The following is a 25,064-nucleotide window of genomic DNA, read 5'->3' on the forward strand; positions in this document are numbered from 1 at the left end:
ATCTATCATCTATCTATTTCTGGGAAGTACTGAAATGTTAACAAAATATCTCCTCCACACTAAAAACTTGCTTGCAATGTTTGACACAAATACTATCTTTCCTCAGAAGAGCTCATGGTGGCTAACATGAGGTAAAACCCATGAATAAAAATTTAAAAACAACACTTAGAAACTAACTCTAAAACAAGAACAGAAAAATAGCATTATACAGCAGAAATAATATTATATAAAAACCAGAGAGAGCCCAAACTGATTTAATACAAGTTAATCACAGAAGGCATTCACCTGGTATCCTGTTAAAATTAGACTCATTTCCATTGTTCTCACTCTGAATACCTTGAAAACATAGCCATTAGTAACATTTAAAAAGCATTTATTTCTCTACTAATTTATAGCATATAATAAGCCACAATTCCTTTTCACGTGGCCAGTTGTTATACCATATGACTTCCCCTGCAACTTTGAAACTATAAAATAAAATGACTACATTTTCTTCTGTAGCTTTTCTTTTCCAATATGCATTCTTAACTGTGGGGAGATAGGGGATGCAGTGGGAAATTAGCAAAGTTTAAGCAAGTTAACATGTTCAAGAACACCACTGTGGCTAAAAGTATCTGCCTTTTAAGAAGCGGGGAGGTGAAGAATTCATCTCTATTTAGCAACCATCTACTGTCTAGTTGCTGTCCATGTTCTGCTTCTTTTGTCAGTCTCCAGTAGTGTGTCCTTTAGTTATAAGTGAAAACAACCGATCCCCCACTAAGACACATCTGCTCTGAATTCATATTACAACAGGAGGGGGAAATGACACCTTCAGCTACATAAACCAATAAAGATTGTCTGATATAGTTTGCCCCTGTTGCTACCAGGCATGCAACCCACTGAGTTAAAGACTGGTGACATCTGCTAAAGAATGTCAATGGTGAGGTGAACAGAAAAAGGTAATGGATCATAGTGTGTCATGGATACAGTTTATTAGTTCTAAGGAACTAAGGAAGGTATAGAACTAATTCTATACCACTAGCTAGCCCTGCTCACACAGCACCTGCAAGTGGAACATAATTACTGCCTTGTATTTCCCACCATATTTGAGCAGAGCTGTGAATATATCAAATATGTAAAAATGATATTTAAGGCTGAATGTTGCACTTTGGAAAAGTAAAAAAATGTTAACTTTGTCCCCTTCTGCATATTATGCATTATACTGTTTCCTATCATTAAATAACCATATCCTTCTTCTTTTTAACACCAAAATTATAAAAGCATTCAAACTGGGAAATTCATTTTGGGGCACCTCTTTGTTGCAAATCTGTAGCCATTTTTCAGTGTGGGCATTTTGCAGCACATTTCCTGAGTTCAATAGGGCTCACTCCCAAATGTATTAATAGGAATGCATTTCCAAGTTTCTCTTTTTTAATTTGTTAGACTAGAGGAACCTAACAGAAGGAAAATGTTTTGTTGTTTTAGGATTCCACACATGAGAAAGAGATTGCTGGGGTCAATTTGTTTATCTTTCTATAGCCAGTTGGTTCCCCTCCACTAATGTAAGGCTAAGGGATCCTGCTAAGCCCTCTATCAGCTGAACAGGGATCTGGCAATCTTCAGAGATTCTCCCTTCCCCCTGCAGCCCCCTATGCCTCTTCCCAAGCCATTCAAATGGTTTCCCAACCTTCTGTAGCATTTGAGGTTTCCCTCTCCCACTACCAGAAGGCTGTGCTGGATGAAAGAGCCACTTCTCAGGAAAAGGAAAGCAACTGGATACAACCCAGTGCATCGTAAGCAGTTTTATAAAGTAAGACACACACCTGTACTCATCAATACCTAAGCAGCTCTGTCCCTACAAAACATAAACACACTGGCCAAAAACTGATCCTCAAAAATAAATGAGTAAAGTACTACTTTGTAGTAGATGTAGCAGGTATGCACATGTACCATAACCTACAATACAAAGGAAATATTAAACATCAGTGGATTAGTATATCTCATGGGTAGGCAAACTAAGGCCCAGGGGCCAGATCTGGTCCAATCTCCTTCTAAATCTGGCCCATGGACAGTCCGGGAGTCAGCGTGTTTTTACATGAGTAGAATGTGTCCTTCTATTTAAAATGCATCTCTGGGTTATTTGTGGGGCCTGACTGGTGTTTTTACATGAGTAGAATGTGTGCTTTTATTTAAAATGCATCTCTGGGTTATTTGTGGGGCATAGGAATTCATTCATTATTATTTTTCAAAATATAGTCCGGGCCCCCACAAGGTCTGAGGGACAGTGGACCAGCCCCCTACTGAAAAATTTTGCTGATCCTTGGTATATCTGGAGGACTTCTCCCCTACATTTGGTCACAGTTAATGAAGATTGTTATGTTTGTAGATGTTATAATAAATGTACATTGACTAAGTGGTTTTATCTATTATCTGTTTATCAGCTATGCTGCCTGTTTTGTCTATAACTTATTTGTTATGGGTGAAACAAACGGAACAGTTAATGAGACTATATGATTTCAATAAAGCATCATTTTTTCATTATGAATTATATATTATTATGTGCTGTTGAGAACTGTTGCGTTGTGAGCACTGCTGTGGCCAAGGAAAACCTGGTTCAATTCTCACCTCAGTTGTAAATTCACTAAATATATTTATGTAGACCTTTAATATCTCCTCTATTCCTGCCTGCAAGATAATACTGACCTAACTTATTGGTTGATTGCAATAATTGCTGTCATGATATGTGTAAAGTGCTTTGAACCTTCAATGAGTAGCAAATGCTTGCTAAGCATTAGTTTTATATCTGTGGAACTGTTAGATTAGGCCAAGTTCCATCAAAACAGATGGTGAGAACAGATTATAATTAAAAAGATTTCCAACTCAGAAGTTTTGCACTCAATACTAGTTCACACATGCACATCCATAACTGGACTGCTCAGCAACTGGTGACTCACAGCTGAATTTGTGACTTACTTCAATTGAAAACCCTTTGGGGAGCAGTGATATGAACATGTTAGTTCTCTGGTGATTCATTGCACACATTTAAGCAAACCACTTTATACATTCATCAACTCCTGATGAGCACACAGTTGTAAACAACCCTAAACCTAATAATAATAATAATAATAATAATAATAATAATAATAATAATTTATTTATACCCCACCCATCTGGCTGGGTTTCCCCAGCCACTCTGGGCAGCTTCCAACAGAAGTATTAAAATACAATAATTTATTAAACATTAAAAGCTTCCCTGAACAGGGCTGCCTTCAGATGTCCTCTAAAAGTATGGTAGTTGTTTTTCTCTTTGACATCTGGTGGGATGTCACCAGACTTCCTCTGCAGAAAGCAGAACTGCACTAGAGCAACATTGGGTGCACCCTGTTCACATTGCAAGCAGGCTCCCCACGCCTTTCAGTGGAAGGGCCGAGTTTCATTTACATGCATCAGTGCTTTCACGTTTATTGAGAATTACTGGATCATCAAAGTGACTATTTCTGGCAACTGAAAAGCTCTAGTTTTACTTGTATTATTTTAATCATAGTTCACCCATAACAAAATTATAATCATAGAATTCAGTTCACTGGCATCAGGGGCAGACATCTCTGGGCATCCTCAAAGATCACACCATAGGATGGGTGCTTATACAGATTGAGCAAGATAATTGCAATGACAGCAGGTGGGCCTTTTTAGGAAGGAGGCCCAATGAGTGCATTTTACGTAAAAGCCCTCCAAAACTGGAGGCAGCACTGTCGGTTCACATGTGGGGGGGGGAGTTGTGCTCCAAAGCCAACATGAGTTGACTTTTCATCAGGTTTGTGCACACTAAGTGCACACTAGAATTTTAAAAACTACCTGATTATAGTACTTACCACCTGTTAATTGGTAACTGATCAGTTTAATTTGAATAACATTACACATTATCAGAACCTCACCGTAGGTGTTTTTTGAGATATTTAAGGATGTATAAACATAACTTAAATAGACATAACTTCCACTCCTTTTGTAACAGAATATAATCTTTAATATTTTCCCTTCTTTTTTAAAAAAAATCCCAGTTTTATTAGCATACCAATCAAAACATATTGCTTCATGAGCTGCTGAGAATTTTTGTTATGGGAAAGCTATGAAAATGTAAGAAAATAATAAACCAAAATGTGTTTTTAATTCATACCTCTATTGTTAAAAAATTGGTCATACAAATTAATCAACCAAACTTCAGTTGATTAATCTACAAATCAAACCAATTACAGATTTCAATCATAGCACAGACAGATCCAGCCTAGTAAATGATTTTAATTCAAAATGCAACTGGGCACATTCTGAAAGTGACTTGAACCAGGAAATGCTGGATGAAGTTGATGCTAATGAACTTGTGCTGAACCATTCAAAAGCCTCATTCAACAAAAGCAAGTCTATTTAAACAAAAGGTTTATCTTGTGCCACCACTATTTGCCACAATGCTTTCTGTACCCAGTTTTAAATTATTCAGAAATCTACAAAATAAAAAAGTCATCATTAAAAACCGTAATGTGAATCTACCCTCAGTCAAACTGATCATGCAAGAAGAGTCAAAGGCATTGCCCAGTTCTCATATTAAAATGATTATGCAACAGAAGGTGTTTTACCATGTTGTCAATTCATACAGTAATTGGGGTTGGAAAGCCGCAAGCCCCTATCATTTTAGTCAAGAGGAAATATGTCAGAATCTCATGCTTTTTCCTCCCACCCAGTTCTTAAGTAAAATTAAAATAGTCACATCACTGGACAAAAAGTTCGCAACTGTGTCCTCCAAAATGGTATGGCAAAGGAGGCAAATTCCAAGCCTTTTCAAATCTCTCTGTTTTGTTGATAGTTTGGCTCCTAATTTCCAAATGGGTTATTTTGAAATTATAATTTTTACTGATATAAAAATTTATTAGCTCCTATCTGCTTGTATGTGTGTGTGTGTTAATTCAAATTAACATACAAAGAAAATTGGTATCTTTAAGTGGGAAACAGGTTCGTAGCAAGGAGATAATTAATTTTGCAGCAGAGATTGAGGATAAAATTTCACTATTTCTATAAACTATAAAAAAGAATATGGAAGGAATATGTATTTATTCTTACCTTCATCTCTTTTGCGTTTGTTGCTTTCAGCACTGGGAGATGTAATTCCCAGAATTCCACTAATGGAGTAGGAGGAGCCTGCTGAGTCTGTGCTTACTGAGGACACTTGTGTCACGGAGCCCGTGGAAGCTGTAATTTAGAAACAAACCAATCAATACGCATATCCACACAAGAGAGGAAGCCATGCGAACAACTTTTCCATGACTGCCATCTTTGATAGTTGTGTTTCAATACCACTACCTACAACCAGGAGGCTGGGAGAGGGGAAACAGGGAAATTTGCAGCCTGGATACCTTTCTTGAACATTGAAATTTCATTTTCTGCCATGTCTTACAGCCCAGCCCTATCTTATTAGCTTTTGGTGCTGACAGAAAAACCTGCTTTATACAGCAGCAAGCTAAATTAGCATCAGGTACCTATCAAGCATTGCAAAAATATTCTGCCCTGTATTTTCATATATACACACAGTAGACCCACAACATATGTGCATTCAACTTGTGCACATTCAGCTTCAAGGGCTTGGCAAATAATTTTTAAAAATAAAAATAAAAATGGGGGTGGGCCTCTGGGGGGAAAGACTGGCAATTCCACCCATCATTCTATATATTTTGACATAAGCGATTTTGACTTTATGCACTATCCCTGGAACATAACCCCTGCCTAAGTTGAGAGTCAGCTGTGTATACCATGAGAACACTGGTAGAGATCTCAACCATATGCCATGATGGGGGTTGTAGTCCAAGACATCTGGTGATCACCATGTTAGCTAACCTTGTCATAGGATATAGCACTTTTCTAAACTGCTCAAAATGCTTCATGTTTATTTTATCAGGAACTGATACAACAACTCTGTACCTGTATGCTAGTGTTATATTACCCCCATGTTAAGATGAGAAGTGGCTGCCTAAGGGAATCCATTGATGCCATAGAGGTCATGGCTGAAATGAGATAACAACTACAGATAAGTAGCTTACAGCTCATGTTCTTAAACATTATGCTATATTACTTCACAAAAGATTGCTGGTTGCATCTCCAAGGCATTCAGGTCAACATATATGGCGTCATCCTGCAAGATGCATCAGTCTAAAAGTTTGTTATGATTATTTTGCCTGGACAAATAAACCCCTGGACAAGCAGAGATTTGAGCCTACATCTCCCACCATTTATGTCCAACACAATAAAGTGCCTGCCTGCAACCTGATGCTCTCTGGGTGTTTTGGACTACAATTCCCATCAGGCATAGTCTTGCGAGCTGATGCTGATGGGAATTATTGGGAATTATAGTCGAAAGCATCTGGGGGTTTGGAGAAGCTGCTCTAAATTGACAGTAGATTGCATTCTTGCTAGGACCCCTGATACTAGGACATCTATGATATGACTGGTACTGTAATCTGCAACTGTATCAGCATTTGGGGACTTGAGGAAGATGAAGATAGCATTGGGGGCACTAGATCCTCTGAACTACTGCCTCAACACAGTGCAAATGGTGCCCAGACCAAGAGCCAAAAGTATAATAGATTAAATAACTAACAATTTGCTGCCCTCCTATATGTTGAGAGAGTTACCCCTTCATACATGAGATTCACTCAAGATTCTAAAATTGGACTCCGGAATTTTATTCCAGAGTAAATGGTTAAAGGATTACTTGCCTGTACTCCAGTCCATAATTTTTAATGAAGTATGTGGATTTAAACCAATTTAGTCCCTACTGAAATCACTGAGATTAAACTGTCTTGAATCTAAGAACTTCATTTTAGCCGGATTGTGGATTAGGTTATTAGTATTCTAAAATGCTGACAGCTCAGAATATATGGAGATTTTCCAATCTAAAATTTTGCAAATTCAGTTCTAAAGGATTAGGCAGGGGGGAAATTTGAAAATCTGCAGTGAAGAGAAAGAGGCAGTGAATATTAAGCCAAAGTGGTCTATGGAAGCATGCCTTACAACCCAGTTAAGCCGAAGTACTTTGACTCCACTCATTTGGTTCAACAGGACTACATAAGCTTGAATATATTATAAAAGTAGTTGAGTTAACAGAGCTTATTTTAAGCAAGGTTATGCTCATCTGTCAGAGACTCCACAAGAAAAAAACGCTAATATAAAGTCCATCACTCTTCAATGACTAGAGTTAGATGGTCTGCATCTGAATTAGGCAAAGAAGAAGAAGAAAAAGCAGTAAAAAGTTTTCAAAGTTTTGCTACCTCTTCACTCAAAATTGCAAGTGCACAAAGAATTATGGAAGGGTTGGTTGATAGAAGAAAAAAACACATTCAAAACTACTTACTGACTAATGATGCAGAAAATGTTATGAATAACTATCCCTTTCTTGATTTATTACTTTAATTATCTGACATTCTATAGACCCCCATTAGTGGGATGATTTTTTTTTTTGGTTTAGATTTCAATTTTCTGTCTCATGGTGAAAGCTATTTATCATAATAATCAGTAAAATTCAAAACCTTTTAGCAGTATTTATAAAATTCATTTACCATGTTCAGCCCTTGGAGAATGACAAAGAAGGTGCATTAGTACGTGTGCTGAAGTGTTCTGTGCAGAATTATCTGCCCATAAGAGTGATTAAAAGTTCTTTAGAATGAATTGCATTATATATTTTTAAGTATATTAAAAAAAGTTACCTATGCTGTGACTGGAGGCTGGGACTTGCTGGTTGGGTGGTTGCTGTACCTTTGTCCGTATAATCCTGCATATAGACAAATGGCTGCTTACTATTAGGTATACAACAATAGAGCAAAAAACAGCTATGCAGGTAAACAATAACTAAGCATGATGAGTGTCCAAGAAAATTATTCCTCTTCATTACAATTATATTTCCCAAATTGAAAACTAAAAAGATGCACTGAGCTGAGAACTGCCTAAATGTGTTGTCAGCCATAGCTGAAAAGTTGGGAAATGCATGTCTACTTTAATACATTCACAAAACTGGAATTGCCCACTTTCATGTGTGAATGTCATCATTCACAATGCTTGGACATTCACTGTAACTCATATATGTAATCACCCCATCAAAAGAAACTGAAAGAATTGCAGCTGAGCAAATGGACCAAAGCCAAATATACAATATAAACAACATGGTGTCCAAAACGCAGGATCTAAAATCTAAGTACTTAAATTCCATTGACTTCCAATGGATATAAAGTAACTGCAATAATAATAATTACGCATATTATTGATCTCACTAATACATTGTCTCATTAATTTCAACTGGAGTTAAGCATGACTAATTTATCCAGATTGGGGCAAAATGTGGACCCTGGTGCAGGTTTGTGGGCGATTGCTGCTTTTCCTCACAGCACCAAATTCAGTGAGCAAATCTGCACAGTTCTAAACCCTCGCAACAGGAAATGTCTCATTAACTAAGTAATTCTGTGGTGTTTCCTCTCTGCTCATTCCTGTTGACTGATCACAACAGACTTGTAGAAATGCCCTAAACATTAACATCACCATAAATTAAGGTTTTGTGCCAACTTACTTATACATACATATCTAGAATCATTCCTACTTTCAAAATATTTGCTAACACAACATTTTAGGCAGCAAAATTGTGTGTGTGTGTGTGTGTGTACACTACATATGGTTTAGGCTTTTGTTAACGCTGGGTTGGAGAACTGAAGTTAGCATAAAATGATGGTGTTTCCTGCTTGGCAGGGGGTTGGACTGGATGGCCCTTGTGGTCTCTTCCAACTCTATGATTCTATGATTCTATAAAATAAATAAAATTGTTAACAATGGAAAATCCACCGTAGAGATACATTAAGAGCACTGAATGCAGAAGGTCTTCTCTGTATATTTTCCCAGTGACACAAATGGAGATCTTGCCATTGGTTTAAATAAGAACAAGATTGATGCACTCACTATAGAATGGTCTTTTATCAAATAGCACACAGTTCATTGATATAATTCTCCACACAGTATATATTCCTGTTTTAATATAATATTTTAGCTGGCAGCTTGTGGCCTGATGAGTTCCTGGCCACACTCCCAGCTTTTGCCTGGTTGTCTTCCAGATTTGTTTTTTCATGTTTAGTATATTTACAGAAGAACACTCCCCTGTCATTTAAAAAAAAAACCATTTTCCTCTTTGGTATTTCAGAACATCAACTCATAAAGTGACAGTGCCAAATTACTGTTATCTGCCTCTTCCTTTGCACCATTTACCAAACTGTAGATGATTATGATGAGTGGTACTCAACTAAGGTTTACTCAGAGTAGACCCCCTGAAATTAATAGGCATTGTGGTAGTTGTGCTTGTTAATTTCAATGGGCTTACTCCAAGTTTCACCTGAAGCGTTTGGTTGTAGTTGTTGTGTTGTGTTAATACTTAACGAACAATTCAGGATGGGACCCTCTTTGAGTAATACTGTGTTTCCAAAAGTTTTGAAAGCTGAGGCACATTTTAAAGAAATAAGTAAAACCGAAAACTCCTGTACACTAAAGGGTTTGCATTTTAAGAGTTTGTGACCCCCAATTCTAGTTCAAGGCCTGTTTCAGCACAAGTCACCGCTCTGAACATAGTTTTAGACTGTAGAAACCCAGGGAACAGAGCAGTGAGTCGTGCAGAAGGTGGTTAATTCTGCTCTGCCTTTGCATCATGGGTGACTAAACTGATCTGATCACACCTAATGCAGAGATACAGCAAAGTACCCACCTCTAAAAGAGTTTGATTAGAAGAAAGCAAGGTAAGAGCAGTACATCATACAAAGACACAGTGAGCAGCCTTCTTACACGGGTAGGAACTGAGGCAAACCTAAAAGTAACAGGAACCCATAGTTGTGAATTTCAGTCTGGAGAAGATGAGGCAACACTACCCTCTGCTTCTTAGGTCTGCTCTGCAAGTATTCTCTGAATGTACAATAGCTTCTCCACTAGAAGCCTTGCACACTGTCTAGCTAGAATGAAGGTCTGAAGACTGTATATCACTGCTGCAAATCAGCTGCTACATTTCACATTGCCTGCATCTCAGCATGCAACTGACTGTTCAACCTGCACAAGACTGTAGATTGATTTTGCATTGAGTAAATGGCCTTGGGAACCAAACAGGTAACTGGTGCAATTCCTACACACCAATCACTCTGCTGGCATCTGTACAGGGTTCAGAGCAGTGCTGGTGTTGGATCTTCACACAGCACTTACCATAATTTAAAATAATCTCTCTCTCCCTTTAGGTATAAGAAAGAAGCACATGTATTTATTTTAAAGTATTTTGCCCAGCGTTTGCCCAAAAAGGTTTCCAGAGTGGCTTCCTGATCAATTAAAATAAAATACATTTTTGAGTATATACAAAGTTCACTTCCTCCTTACTGAGCATCCTCAAACAACCCCATGCACATATGGGATTGTTCAGAGCACAGAGGAGATGGTGGTGCCTTCCAAACAGGCCAGGGAACAACCTGGCACTTCTTATTTTAATATATAAGGCAGAATGTCCCATATGTCTCCTTTCTCCATTTTACAGAGCAATACTACATGGAGTGTAAGCTAGTCAAGGAAGATGGGGACGTTCTTCGGTGGGGGCAACTGGTTAGAGAAGACTTGCTTTGAATGAACTGATGATCGTGACTCCCTGTTGCATGTCCACCCTATGCTCACAGGCACGCATCCTCATTTCATGCATTCAAGTACCGGTATCAAATGCTACATGCAAAACATGAATGCCACCTGAATTATGAATCATCCCTAAATATTGCTAGATTTTATTAGGTTTTCAAATAATATTCAGATGGACCTGCTTTCTTTGCCCTGCAAACTCTATTTATTTACACATTTTCTATTTATTCTGCATCTTACAAATTAAAATATCTGATCAATATATTTCCTGCTATACAAAAATATGTACTTGGTGAAAGAGACATAGTCGCTTCTTCAAAGGACACCAATTTTCCCTCTCCTAGAAACTGTTCAAGTTGTGCAGTAGATGACAGAAGCATGCACTTTTTGTCAGAATGTGCACGTATTTGCCCATTTGCTATTGTCTCTCCACTTATACCTTCTCTTCCCAGAACTATAAAGCATTTCATTCACTAGGGGTGAATTCAAGTTTACTTGTCATCTTGCAAACATTTTTTTATATATCCACAGTAGACAAATGACGTAAGCAGGGGCCCAGCTGAGCGGGCACTGTGTTTTATCAATTATTGGTGTAGAATCAAGACTCTGCTGTGAATACCAGACCTAGAGGAATGAATTGAAAGAAAAGAACAACTAGACCAACACCTCAGTCCTAAACACATAAGTCAGGATTGATATTTACCGTAATATTCTCTCTCTCTCTCTCTCTCTCTCTCTCTCTCTCTCTCTCTCTCTCTCTGTGTGTGTGTGTGTGTGTGTGTGTGTACACAAACACTATTTTTGAATCAAAATAAATGATTTTCAATTTTGATTGCCATTATCTGAAATGCAAAAATCAACAAGGTATCAACTTTCCTTTAAGCCCTTCATGTATGTACATAAATGTGTGTATGAAAAGAGACAGAAAGAGAAAGATTGTACAGATTGCATCAGGGAGGTTATCTCATGCAAACTGTACCAACCTGTTTTGTGACTTACTTATTCGGAACTTAGCTACTAATCATTTTAAACTAATTAGGCAGTAATATTCAAAAATAATACAGCAAGAGTAACTAAAAGGGAAAAAATATGCAAAAAATTTACCCGTGCCTGCTCTTTTTATGAACATAATATGTGCCTTGCAGTTGCAGGTATATATCTAGTTCAGCAGTGTTACTAGCTGTGGCCAGAAAGGTACGATTGTGTTCTCACAAGCAGGGCATAAAGTTAATGGGTTTCCCTTGTTGCTGGTCACCAACAGCTAGTATTTTAAAATAAAAATAAAATGTAAATAATTGTACCTGCATTTACTCTCATCCATCCTCTACTACAGTATTACCTTAGCCTCTCTGATGTGCCCAGAGACTAAGGTGAAGCCGCATGACACAGCTCTATATTGAAGAGTGTGTTCGTGTGCGTGTGTGTGTGTGTGTCTGTGTGTGTCTGTGTCTGTGTGTCTCTCTGTGTGTGTCTGTGTCTGTGTGTCCACATACATCTATGTTTAAGCATCCATATTTAATGCAACCACATGGGTTTCAGTGCAATAAATAAATTCCTCCCTCCTTTTGTTGTTTTGTTATTTTACATCCCCCCCTTCCCTCATTTCCCCTTCACTACTTAACTTAAAGCTTTTTGGGTAGGGACCTGTCTATTCATGTATATATGATATTGTACAAAGCAGCCTTTTTTAATAATACTCAGTTCTAGGGTTGCCATATTTCAAACAGGGAAAATCTGGACAGAAAAGTTTTTTAAGGAAAATCGCTGAAAACGACACTGCTGACATGGGTGCCATACATCCGGATTTTCCCAGACATTAAGCGATTTCCCTCCTAGACACTGCTTCCAAGTGCAGTATTCCAAATATGTCCACAAGATTCTGGACGTATGGCAACCCTACTCAATTCTTCAAAGCCTCTGCTATAAAATGACGGAATCAGCAGGTCTGATATATAAAAGTTATGTATTATGATACATAACTTTTTCAGTATTCTTCATTCATAACCCAGCCAGATGGGTGCGGTATTATTATTATTATTATTATTATTATTATTATTATTATTATTATTATTATTTCATTTGGGGCAGTTAGCAAAAGCCAAAATGTTAAGTAACTTGCTAGTTATGCATAGAATCAGGATACATGCATTGTAACAGTATAACTAGTAGTATGAATATAGCTGGGCCGATGGTTTCTAGCACACATAAGATATAAAAGTTGTTTTCAGGCAAAAACTAGTTCAGACAGCCCAAACCAACCCAGGAATATTTGGGCTTCTGCCAGCTTTGCCATATTGACATCAATGAGACTAAATTGGTTTAAGTCCATGTACTTTCCCTTAATTGGCCTGTAGGCCAAGCTGTTGTTTTACTTCTCAGTTTTAGCCAAACATTTTAAATAAATGGCTTTGCAATATGCAAAAATAGTACAGCCTCATTTTAGCCAGACACTTTATGAACACATAATTTTGCCCACAGTCCTGCAATGATCATAGCAACAGGGCACGTAAATACCAAATAACCAAAGCATATGGAAAGGCAGATAAATTATTAGGTTATGCTCTCTATATAAGTGCTTGAGATTTCATTCTGTTTAGGAAACAGAAGCCAATGTTCTTAATGGCATTAGAATTAAAAGTTGGAGCCAAAGTGAAGTTGTTTGCACTTCACATCTATTGAATTCAATGCGACATAAATCAATTGCAATATCAGGTGACCCATTTATTGAACATTTATCATTATTCATCTGCATAAAGTTCTTAAGGAGATTAGGTTATATCAGCAATCTATTGAGCATTCATTCTTATTTGCTTGTGCGGAGGTTAAATGATGTCGCATCCAGCAAATTTTATCCCACACTTTCTAGCACATTTTCCCATCACTTTCCTTATTTTAAAAAGGTCAGTCTGGAGGTGAAGCTGGTTTGTCATGCAAGACCTCCCCATCAACTTTAATTGTACAACCTCAATTTGCCAGTACAGTATGTGATTGAATCTCATCCAATAATAGTGAAAATCTGGAAGTGCTTTAAATTACCCTGTTAATTTCAACAGGACTAACTTTCTTCATATTATTAATATGTGTAAAGCTGTATATTCTCATTGCAAAATATCTGGTCAAAATATGCAATTAGATTAGTAACCACTCAAAAGGCAGCATTTTTTGTACCCTGGCCTAACCTTTTAAAAAACATTTTAAAATCCTATGAGGAAATTACTAAGTAGGTGAGCGTTCCAAAGATTCTTGGATCTCGAAAAGAAAAAATAAAATAATTTTGCAGCTATATATTACATGTCCAGCAATACAAAGAGAGTGTTATTGTTAGATAAACTTAAGAGCATTTACATGAAATTCCATGAATTTTTTCTTTGGGGTTGTTGTTTCTAATACAGAAAAGTATTCCACTTGATGAATTTTCTAAATTTAAAATAAGTTGTATATTTTTTTAAAAAAATCCAAATATCCCAATTTAAGCTGTGCTGCTACCTTAAACACAAGACACTTCCCACTAATGGGGCTTGGTTTCTCGGGATTTAACATAATAATTCACAAAGGATGTGATCTGCAAGCCATCTATTTCGGGGTAACAAGGTGGACTTAACTAGAACTATTGTGAAGTAAACTGTAGATCATAGCTGAATTGTCTTTCAGTTCTCCTATGAAATATATACTTAACTTTTTATGTGATGAACTACAATTATGCACATTGGGATGGTGATTGCTTCTTGAGAAAAGCAGTAATTGACACACTGTTCATAAGCCTGACTGTTCATGCACCAGACAATTACAAATTACAGAAACTTCATAATACACAATCTAAGATAGCACTTTGTATGCAAGAATCTCAAAAGAATTTTGCAAAATTAATCATCCCTCTGCATAAGATTTAATAGACACATTGCACAGGTCAATAAACTGGAAGACACTCTAGATTCTACCACACTTGTTTCTATTAGCAGATGCACTACTGATCTACCCAGATTCACTTTCAATTAATCAATAATAAAGATGGATGGTAAGTCTAGCAAAATATGACCACATGGTCCTTGTCCTAGACTAGTTCTTTCTTATTTCCCAGTCCACATTCCAAAGTTATACTGTAGGCTCACACTTTTTCGCATTAGAACAGTTATGTTGCCAGTTTTCACATAACAAATATCAGGATCTTGGACGGCAGAAAAATGGAAATTCAAGACAGAGACAATGGGTGTTGTGGAGAAAGAAATGTTCATATTTATTTATTTTGTATATTCAATTTTCTCTTGCCTTTCAGAAAAATTTTTACAAGGTGCTCCTTCCAGCTATGCTCAATGCACCAAACATTGCATGAGAAACAGATCACAAAATGGTTATGAATGCCTTTTACACATGTGAAGAGCCCTGCAAATAATCAAAACTGACCCATTCCATTTTCAGACAATTGTAAGAAACACTGCCCAAATGCATCTCCATTGTACCATCCAAAAGATCCTTACCTGTTAATTGAGCTAACGCTGGGTACTGTGTCGTTGTCACATACTCGCTCTGCTAAAAGCCTGTCCCTGATCTCCCAGGCAAACATGGTGGGGTTTTGGCGTTTATATTCTGCAATCTTTTCTACTACTTTGGGTGTGGCGACCTTTGGTTTTGACCCCCCAATAACTCCAGGCTTAATGCTTCCAGTCTCATAGTACCTACAACAAAATTTCAGGAAAGAAGGAGAAAAATTAAAATCAATTCAGGAATGCATTTTCAGTGGTCATTACCGTTATATATTCTAATGTAATGGACCCCTAGTAAATTGCAACCCATGTATTTAATTCTCCCACTGAAATCAATAAGACTTAGAAGTGTTTAACTTCATATGATTTGTGTCCTAATTCTTTTTTAAATTTGCCGATATAGATTGTTTGATATACAACTATAGGTGCATGTGTGTTTTCCTTCATGGCCAGAAGGCAATAAAAATGATGTGATTTTAAAGGGCAAGTGAAAATTGAAAATTAACTGAAAATATCTGTTATTAATCTGTAATAGCAACAATAATAAAAATAAATTGGCACTGGCATAATTTTTTTACTTAAATAGGGGTGGGGGCATTGGTCTCATTTGTAGTAAATTACTATTAAAACTTTTTGTAGTAAATTACTGTTAAGACTTAACATCTTTTTGCAACTAAGTGGTAAAACAGTAACATGGAAAGATAAGTGCAGTCAAAACAGTGCACGAATTTCTCTCCTTTTTTACATCCTTTTTCTTCATAATTGTGAAGGGCAAAAATTAAAACACATTTTTCCTAGATGCTATCTTCAGGGTAGGGAGAATTTTTGAACTACTGCCTTTACCGTTAAACTACCATTCTCCTCAGTATCCCATTGCAATTTACTGATGCAAATGAAAGATGAATCTACCAAGCACTACCAGGCACCAGTAAAATGGACATGGTTACATTACACAAAATTTAGGTAATGTACACCCTTTGAGTCTAATGCTCAGCTACTGTAGACTAGAGTAAAGACTATCAAGGTCTCTGGACTAACTTGTTGAGAACAGCCATGATAACAAACCAGCAGTGTCCCAACAGGAGAGGTTCAACATAGAAAACCCAATTATTTGTATACCAACCAAAGCCTCTCTAACTAGCAATATCATAAATCTGTATTATTAATCATTTTTTCTATACAGAAGGCTCAGACACACATCATATTAAAATAAGATAAATTTATACAATTTTGGGCTGCATTTTGGACCCAGCACTTTGGTGCCCATCATATTTTCATTTAACTACACAATTTCAGCTGGGGGTCTTCTTTCTGGGTGCCCTTTGTCAGGGCCTAATATCCTTGTTCACCACACTGGCAAGACACTGAAGTGAGATTCTAGAACAATTAAAATCTATGAGGCTTTTGCTGTTGATTTCAATAGGATATGTAGGTTGCTTGCATCCTGTGTTTATGTTTTCCCATTGGGTTTTTGAAGAAATTGTCTGTTGTACAAGTCTTTAGCTGAGAAATACTAGTGAAACAAGACAGTGCTGGCTGGGCCTGATGGGAATTGTAGTTCTGAACATCTGGAAGGCACCAGGATGGGGAAGGCTGGATTAAGCTTGCTATTAGAGCCTTCTGAATTATGGCACTGAGTCTAATGAAGCTGCAAAGTTTTCATGTACAGTGGTACCTCTGGTTACGAACTTAATTCGTTCCGGAGGTCCGTTCTTAACCTGAAACCATTCTTAACCTGAGATACCACTTTAGCTAATGAGGCCTCCCGCTGCTGCTGCTGCAGCCACCACCACCATCACGCCACGCAATTTCTGTTCTCATCCTGGGGCAAAGTTCTTAACCCAAGGTACTACTTCCGGGTTAGCAGAGTCTGTAACCCGAGGTGTTTGTAACCCGAGGTACCACTGTATATACAATGAATATCATAAAATAATTAATAGTGTACATTTGTATGACAAAATAATGCATAAGATATGCCTTCATGGACTCTCCTGTTTTAATCAGCCATGCCTGAGCTCAACCCAGTTAAGGAAAATAACTTTAATTTAAATTCTTCTCATCAAAGTCAATAGAACCAGGCTGATAAAAGTACTTAAGAAGAAAGTCACCACTCATCAGTCACTGTGCTTATGAGGAGTACTTTTTATTTTTACAATGGAAAATAGTTGATTTTCTACATATCCTTTTGCACTTGTTGTCCCTCAGTAGCTGATTTAGAAATCATTTTTATTTATTATATATACCTCTCACTTATTTTATCTTACATTTCACTACTCCATGGAGCTCAAAACAGCATACAGTACATGGTGCCATTTTCCCTTCTATTTTATCCTCACAACAACTCTATGAGGTAGGTGAGGCAGAGAGAGTGATTGGCTCAAGGACACCCAGTCAGCTTTATGGCCAAGCAGGGATTTGAATTCTGATTTTCCCACCCAGAGAATGGTCTGGAAGCTTGCAATAGGCTGAACCATGTGAAGTGAAGTGAAGTCTAAATTGCTATAAAAAGTATAGCAAGGGCCTGAGGATCAGAAAGAATGGCTTGTCTTAAGCCACCGGGTGAAACGGCAGTGGTGAGATTTAAACCAGGGACTTGCTCATTAAAAGGTCAGCGTTCAAGCCATAACCCTGTGTTACCTAATGCTATTACACTATTTAAACTAAGCAGGTTTAGACCTGATCTGAGAGCACTGTTTTTTTACTATTAGGTTAAAATGTCACTAATATTTTAAACATGATAGTATACAGGATTCTGCATCAGATTGGCTTCTGGGCTTCAAAGAGTACAGCAAAATAGGTGGATTTGGTTCTACGGATCGTGAATTACTGAGTGATTCAAACAGACCGTAATTCTTATTTTCATCTAATGCTAGGGTAGGTAAATTAGCAAATTTGTATCAAACGAAGTAATGACTAATAATTTCATTTGTGCTGTGAACAACCACCATAAGACAAACTGCACCCATTCATAACTTAATTTATAGTCTGAGGAGACCAAACGCCCCAGAATGCAATGTCAAGTCTTGGGAAGAATCTAGACCCATATTCAAGTTGCTGGCATTGTTATTGGGCTAAAATGCATTGCCTATACAGGTCCCATTATATTCACAAGCAGTACCAGTTAAACAATCATAGTTAAGATGGCTCAGCAACAAACTATTAAATATAGAAACAATTTGCTGATGTTGACATCTTTGAAAGGTTTGCCACTGTTGCTATTTATTTTGTGCCAGTGTTTAACTGTTGTAAATTAAGAAATATTTATTCCTACATGTAGAATCAAGCATATTTTCTGTGCGAGTTCCATATATATATATATATATATATATATATATATATATATATATATATATTCACACAGAGAGTGCTCCAATTACAGTGACATTTTACCAACTGTAATTATTAGTTATGAAAATAATGAGCTATGAAATTCCAATTTATTGTTGACAACTTAAATGACAAAGCTCTGGAACCCAATTCTTAGCTCCATAGCAATGCAAATATATCTAATGACAAATCTATTCAGAAACAGTAAAACTTTTACATGTTCTTTCTGATTGGTAATGAATTGCTTGTTTATTACTTTTATTCACTGGCTAATAGAAATAGTAAGCTAAAAGTTAAACTTTGATGTGACTGCCATTGGGGTGGGATGAAGTAGCAAAGATAAAATGGCACGAAACTGACTGCTGCCATTGACACTCTTAATTTTAGAAACTGCACTTAAATAACATTCATGAGACCATACATATTGGCCTGCTCCGGCATCACAAACAAAAATCTGAAAAGTTGTGCAATCGTAACACTACCAGTGTCTTAAATAGGCTTTTCACTGAGTTTCCTAACTTGCCTCTTTTAAGAAATATCAGCAATATTAGAATGCTTAAGGATCCAGTCCTGAAACTACTTACTCAAGAGTATTTCCATTAAAGTTAGCAGAACATCTTTGGCTTGTTTTTTGTCTTTTCACACATGGCACTATAAAATCAAGGCTCCTTCTCTTTAATCCAGTGAACTGACATTTTGTCAAATAGATGTAAGACAGAAAAGATCCAGGTCTACTTGTATCTGCTGACCTTCGCTATATCCCACTATTGACTCTGAGGATATCACACAGAGAATGGGGATACTGAAAGGATTCACATGCACAGAACACTATAAATGTTTGATTTTACTGCAGAATTTTTGTATTTTAATATAAATGGGACTGGTTTTGCACCCATTGTCAAAAGTTCCTTTTTCTGTAGTGAGATGGAAAGACGTCCTTATTAAAAAAAAATGAACCATAATTTACCAAAATTACTTGAGAATTTGGCTCTAGTTAGTGTGAAATTGCACAACTTTCTAAAGAAACTGTATTTGTGCAGCACTAACTACAACACTTTACAACTGGTTATGAATAGCTTTTTTTATATTAAAAAAGTCAGTGGAAGTACAAAAGTCATAGTAGTGAAAATGAAATTTAAGATACAGTATAGTATTACTATACTGTTTATAAGCTATGCATGGTTACTCAGAAGTAACCCCCACTATGTGCAATGGGACTTCCACAAAAGCATGAATTGGATTGCAGCTGAAATTACTCAAATGCAACCAAAAACCTTTAACTTTTTCTAGGTTAGGCAGGTGAAAAACAAAAGTGATAGATAACAAAATAACCTATCCAGATTTTATTCAAAGTTACTGGGGAATGGGTGGACAGAGAGACAATACAGAACCTGGCAGTACCTTAAAGACTAATATATTATGGTATATGCTTTGTGTGACTAAAGAAAAGAGTATCATTAATATGATGGGAAGCAGAGTAACATGGTACATTAACAAACTCTCCTTTGCAAAAGCCAATACTTGATTATTATGATCTTAACCAAGTTACATCAGTTTAATCTACCTGATTAATTTATTTAAAAATTTGGAGCATTATATCATAGCATGCTCAAAATCATTGTGTCCACAATCATACTGTTCCTCGGCCTAGGTCAAGTAGTACTTTACATACTGAAACAACGGAAGCTACCCTTTTCTTTTCTTTTTTCTTTTTCTTTTTTTACTATTCTGCTGTTGCTACACAGTTAGAACATCTCCACTGTGAACAGATAGGTTCACTTAAAGCTCAATAATTAAGATTATTAATCATTACATTGATTTTTATTATATGCAAATTAAATAATTAATTGACTAAAAATGGCTTGATTTTTAAGTGAGCATTTGTTGTTTTCAGGTGGGTTTCAATGTGGCTTACTTAGTTCTGTTGAGTGTGCCTCAACTATTTACTATTTGAATTGCTAAAACAGAATGTTTCTTAGAAACGGAAAGGGTACCTCTCACTAAATACTGTAGTACTTTTCCATAGTATTGAGATGACTCACAGATTTGCCAGCATATTCAGTAGGAAGCATATAATAACTAGTTCCATAATCAATAACTTATTAAATATATTCTCAATGATCTATTTCTAAAACATTTCCTAGATTTGGTTGTAGATAGATAGATAGATAGATAGATAGATAGATAGATAGATATGGATTTCTCTGAAATTCTTGTCATCATTGGGTTAACTCCCAAGAATCTGCCTAGTCACAAACTGAACTGTTTTTTAAAACACATTCCAATAACAAACAGCATGGTATTTTCTCTTTAAGAATCAATGAGATTCACTTATCTCCTTTTACCTGCCAAGAATTTTGCTGACACAGCCATGGCTGACCCGTAGTTGCCTGGAAATGTCGCAGGGTCTGACACCTTGATGGGCAAGTTCCACAATCCTTTGGCGGACTACGTCAGGGAGTGGTCGACCGTTCACAAAAACACCCCCTAACTGATTCACTCCTCCATGTCCTGAAACATATGGGGAGAAACAAAAACAAAAACAAAAACAAGCAGAGAAAAAAATACATCTTTGTGACTGTTTAGAAGATGCTTACATAAGGCCAGTTTCAGCTATAGATTCCCATCTACCATCAAGCACTGGGCAAATTCTTAAACAAGAGTTTCAGTTCACCATTTCTGAAATGATGGCTATGGTTTATTTGCTGAGAGGAGGAGGAACAATGTTATTTACTGAGACCTAATTTGACACTGATAGCAATTTTACACTTGTGTAACTAATTACTTCAATAATTACCCAGGATTGTGTGGCATGAGAATCAGGCCTCTGATTTGCAAAACCATCTCTCAAAAGTTATTTTTAGGCCAATGCCTGAAATCATCAGGCAATGTAAAATCATGCATGATGCCTAACTGATAGGGTGGATATAAAGACTGAAAATCCTTAGCATACCCACTTTTAAGTACCATTAAGCTCAATGAAACCTACTTTCCAGTAAAAGTGCTTAGGAGCAGGGGTCCTATCTCACTTGGTTAGAAAATAAGGCCCAAATATTTTCCCATAAAGGGAAAATATGGGCAGATTTAGCAAAAATTAATCAAAGATGAAATTTGCCAAGCATTCACTTTTACTTTGAAAATCACAGTTTAATTATGATATGTCCTCAAGATGTGTATGTATGTATGTATGTATGTATGTATGTATGTACAGTCAATAACTTCTAGCTGATAGGATGTAGAAGAGTCTCTATAAATATTAGAAGCCTACAGAGCCTGGCTCAGACAAACTAAATAGATTACTCTTTCTCTGTGTGTCTTTTCACTACTCTCCTTTAGCAGGGTGAAACATCTATCTGTTGTGAAATGGTTCTCAAATAGATGAATAGCAGCTAACTGGGTAAAAATCAATGAGTGTGAAATATAATGGCATGTAGCTAACTGAGAAAATATAATTAACTCCCAAATTGTTAATCATGCAAACTACTTATAATAGAGAAATTACAATGTTGAAAACAAATAATTGTAATAGCCAGCATCATTGGCAACAACTGAGCAAAAGTAATAAGCTAATCTCTCTATTTACAGAGGACTTGAACTGTTCAGAATCAGTTGACAAGGCAAACCGTTTCTGTATTAAACAAACCAGTTACATATATAAAACACTTTTATTTTAAACCCAATAATTTTCCAATTCATAAACTGCTGTCAAACTTTGGCGTATGTCAGGACATATGAAAAATCCACAATAACTACTTGATTATTAAAATAATTTGGGTCAACCAAGCACAGACTCTTACTGTAGCTACTCATCATTTTAAAAACTGAATCTTTTATTTTTCAGCTGAACTAGTTATGTTCTGCCCTTAAATGAAGTTTGGTGAGTCCACTTTTTGCTTTCTTTGTTTTATTGGTGCCTTCATTTTGAGCTTTAAAATACTGTCTGGACCAGGAAGGAAGGAAGGAGCTTTTAAAAAAAAATTAAAAGGGTTCATCTGTTGAAAGAACATGGTTTTCAGTCATTATTTTTATCCCAGTGGATGTGCTTTAACATTATTAAATATTATTTAATAGAAATATTGTTCACTATGCTGGCTGCGTAAGAATCCTCAAAGATTACAAATTGCAAAGTCAAAATTAGGCAAAGGGACTGTGTACTTTTAGGTCTTGGTTAGCTATACATTTGGATGCAATCTCTATTGATTTAAAATCCTGGTTAATATAGCAGCAACCAGGAAAGGGGTCGGATTTATCAGTTAACTTAGACAGCCGCATATCCCTGCTCTTAGAAGTTATGTTGTGTAGAGTTGTTCCAGCTTCCCAGCTGAAACAGATAAGAATACTGAAAGAAAATGAAACCCTGCTGAACTTAACAAACTTGGGAGCACCTGAACTAGTTAGGCAAGGGCAAAGAATGAAGCAATGTAGCCTCCCAAGTCAACAAAGTTGCAACCAGGTGATTACTGTTACTGTAATATCCAAATATAAGGACGATTTATGAGAGGGGGGAGGCAGAGACAGACAGGGGGGGGGGATAACAGAAGGGAGAATTCCCTCGCATCCTAGTGCATAAAGATTCACTAAGGCTATGGAACATTTTAATTCTAATAATCAAAGCTATTGCTTCTGGATGTGCCATTGATGTTTGAAGGTTTAAGCAGCCCAACAGTGCACATGATTGGAGCAAAATCAAACAATGTATTAATATTCCACCTTTGTAAAAGGTTTGCAGGGGTGAGGTAGGTAACACATTTCCTGAATTACAGACCTTGGGTGTATATAATGTTTGGTCCTTATGGAGGGTGGGGCAGATTAAGTAAATAAACTAAGGAGCTCAATGCTAAAGGATAGTAAAATGAGTTAGAAAGTTGAAACAAGTGGATGTTTTAGGAAAACTAACAGACACACACAGAGAGAGAGAGAGAGTAGACACAGACAGGAGCACATGATACTCTGCTTCCAAAAATATTACCTTCTTCCCCACCCACAATAGCCAATTTCAAACCTAAAGCCTTTTGGTTTTCATCCAGTACAAAATGAAGGGAAGTAAGAAGGCAGTCAGAGTTTCCATTCCAAAGCTATATGGACTGGGGAGAATGCTAGAAAAAAAGATCATTTCCTACCCAAGGCCTGGATGGGTTGTTTGCTGTTAATCCTGACAGACCTGCACTCTCTTCCTTGGTGGGCTGGAAGTGCAGTTGTCCCGTGACATCAAAGTGCAAGCTGGGCTAAGGAAACGACGCACAAGTCATTCCTGAGTCTCTTGCTGGCAGTTAAAGGGGACTACGGATTTATGTCGGTCATCTTACTAGCTGGGGAAAAATTATGGGACGGAAAGGGAATAACTAGTTTAAATGAAAAGAAAACGATCCATCCGTGGGGAAGCTGCAGTGTGTGCCTTCCTTATTATCAGGCAGAAATTCTCTATTATCAGATAGAAGTTATCGGTGTTTGAATTTTCTTAAATAATAAAAAGCATTAATTCTGAAAGGGAAAGGGAACTGATGAGACACACTCGAGATACAGAAAGATCAGATAGTTCTTTCTCAGAATGCAAGTTAGCCCAGCTCTTATAAGATATTCTTCGTTGTTCTGCCCAGTATAAGATTCCTTGTCTTCTTGGGATAATTGGTCTGCCCAGGAGAAATCAGGATGCAGATATTTAGTAAGGCTGGAACAACAAATGTCGGCTATAGAATTAGCTACTCGAAAAACTTCCACAAGGAAGCTGGGTGCGTCTGTGTGTGCGTGTGTATGAGAGTGTGTGATGCTATGCGCCGGTGTCGCAAGTTCGGCACGAATCTTTCTCATTTTCTGGCCATGTGCTTGCCGGTGATCAGTAATAGATATCTGCATGCAAAACAGGCTGAATTAAGTATGTGTACCCATGGCTAAATGTATTGCTATATAGCTGTGCCTGTGTCTTACGCAGCTGTTTTTATTTAACTGATCATATTTTTATTCCATGCTTCCTTCGAGGACGATAGATAGATAGATAGATAGATTAGATTAGATTCCTAAACCGCCAAGAAAAGTAGAAAAAAATATCTATACCTATGCATACTGTACAATGAGTCAGTCCGCCTGTTTGGATACAAAGTTTTACAAGACTGATGAATCGCCAACGCTGGTTCTTGACTAAAGTGTGGGCATGACAGATAACAGAAGGTTATGTGGGGCGACGGGGTGCAAGCACACGCATCCAATGGGTGAAAACTCATTAGCAATCAATAAACAAACATCTAATACACTATTTCAGTTTCACTGTCACTTGGTGGTTGTTTTTTTTTAAGGTAAGATCACTCATAAAGGCCTAGATGGGACGTTTTGAAATTCATTTTTTTTTCTTTTTGGCTATTGTACATGATTTTATTTTGGCACGTCCAAGCCTCAACTCTCTCCGGCATTATCTGGTCCAGCTGGTTATCTGGTCCATTGGAGGGGGGTTCATTTTGATCATATGCAGAGGCTGATCTGTAGTCCATCCTCAAAAGTATCTCTTATGTTGATCAACTATTAGCTACACACACACACACACACACACACACACACTAATGCCTATAATTCCGAATAATTTATTCTCTTAATTTTCATTTTCTCAACGCA

General features: G+C 37.0%; 1 protein-coding gene across 2 annotated transcripts in view; it reads right to left on the reverse strand.

Moving 5' to 3' along the window:
• Positions 1–25,064, reverse strand: part of PAX5 (paired box 5) — a 238,193-nt gene that overhangs the window by 185,738 nt on the left and 27,391 nt on the right. For both annotated transcript variants that reach the window (XM_088658491.1, XM_088658492.1), the window contains exons 2-5: positions 20,807–20,972; positions 15,129–15,326; positions 7,725–7,789; positions 5,089–5,217 (exon numbers count right to left, since the gene is read on the reverse strand). In XM_088658491.1, the coding sequence (XP_088514617.1) occupies positions 5,089–5,217; positions 7,725–7,789; positions 15,129–15,326; positions 20,807–20,972 (558 nt within the window). The remainder of the gene's footprint in view (positions 1–5,088; positions 5,218–7,724; positions 7,790–15,128; positions 15,327–20,806; positions 20,973–25,064) is intronic.

This window comes from Zootoca vivipara, chromosome 15 (assembly GCF_965207765.1).
Source record: "Zootoca vivipara chromosome 15, rZooViv2.hap1.1, whole genome shotgun sequence".
NCBI classification, from domain to species: Eukaryota; Metazoa; Chordata; class Lepidosauria; order Squamata; family Lacertidae; genus Zootoca; species Zootoca vivipara.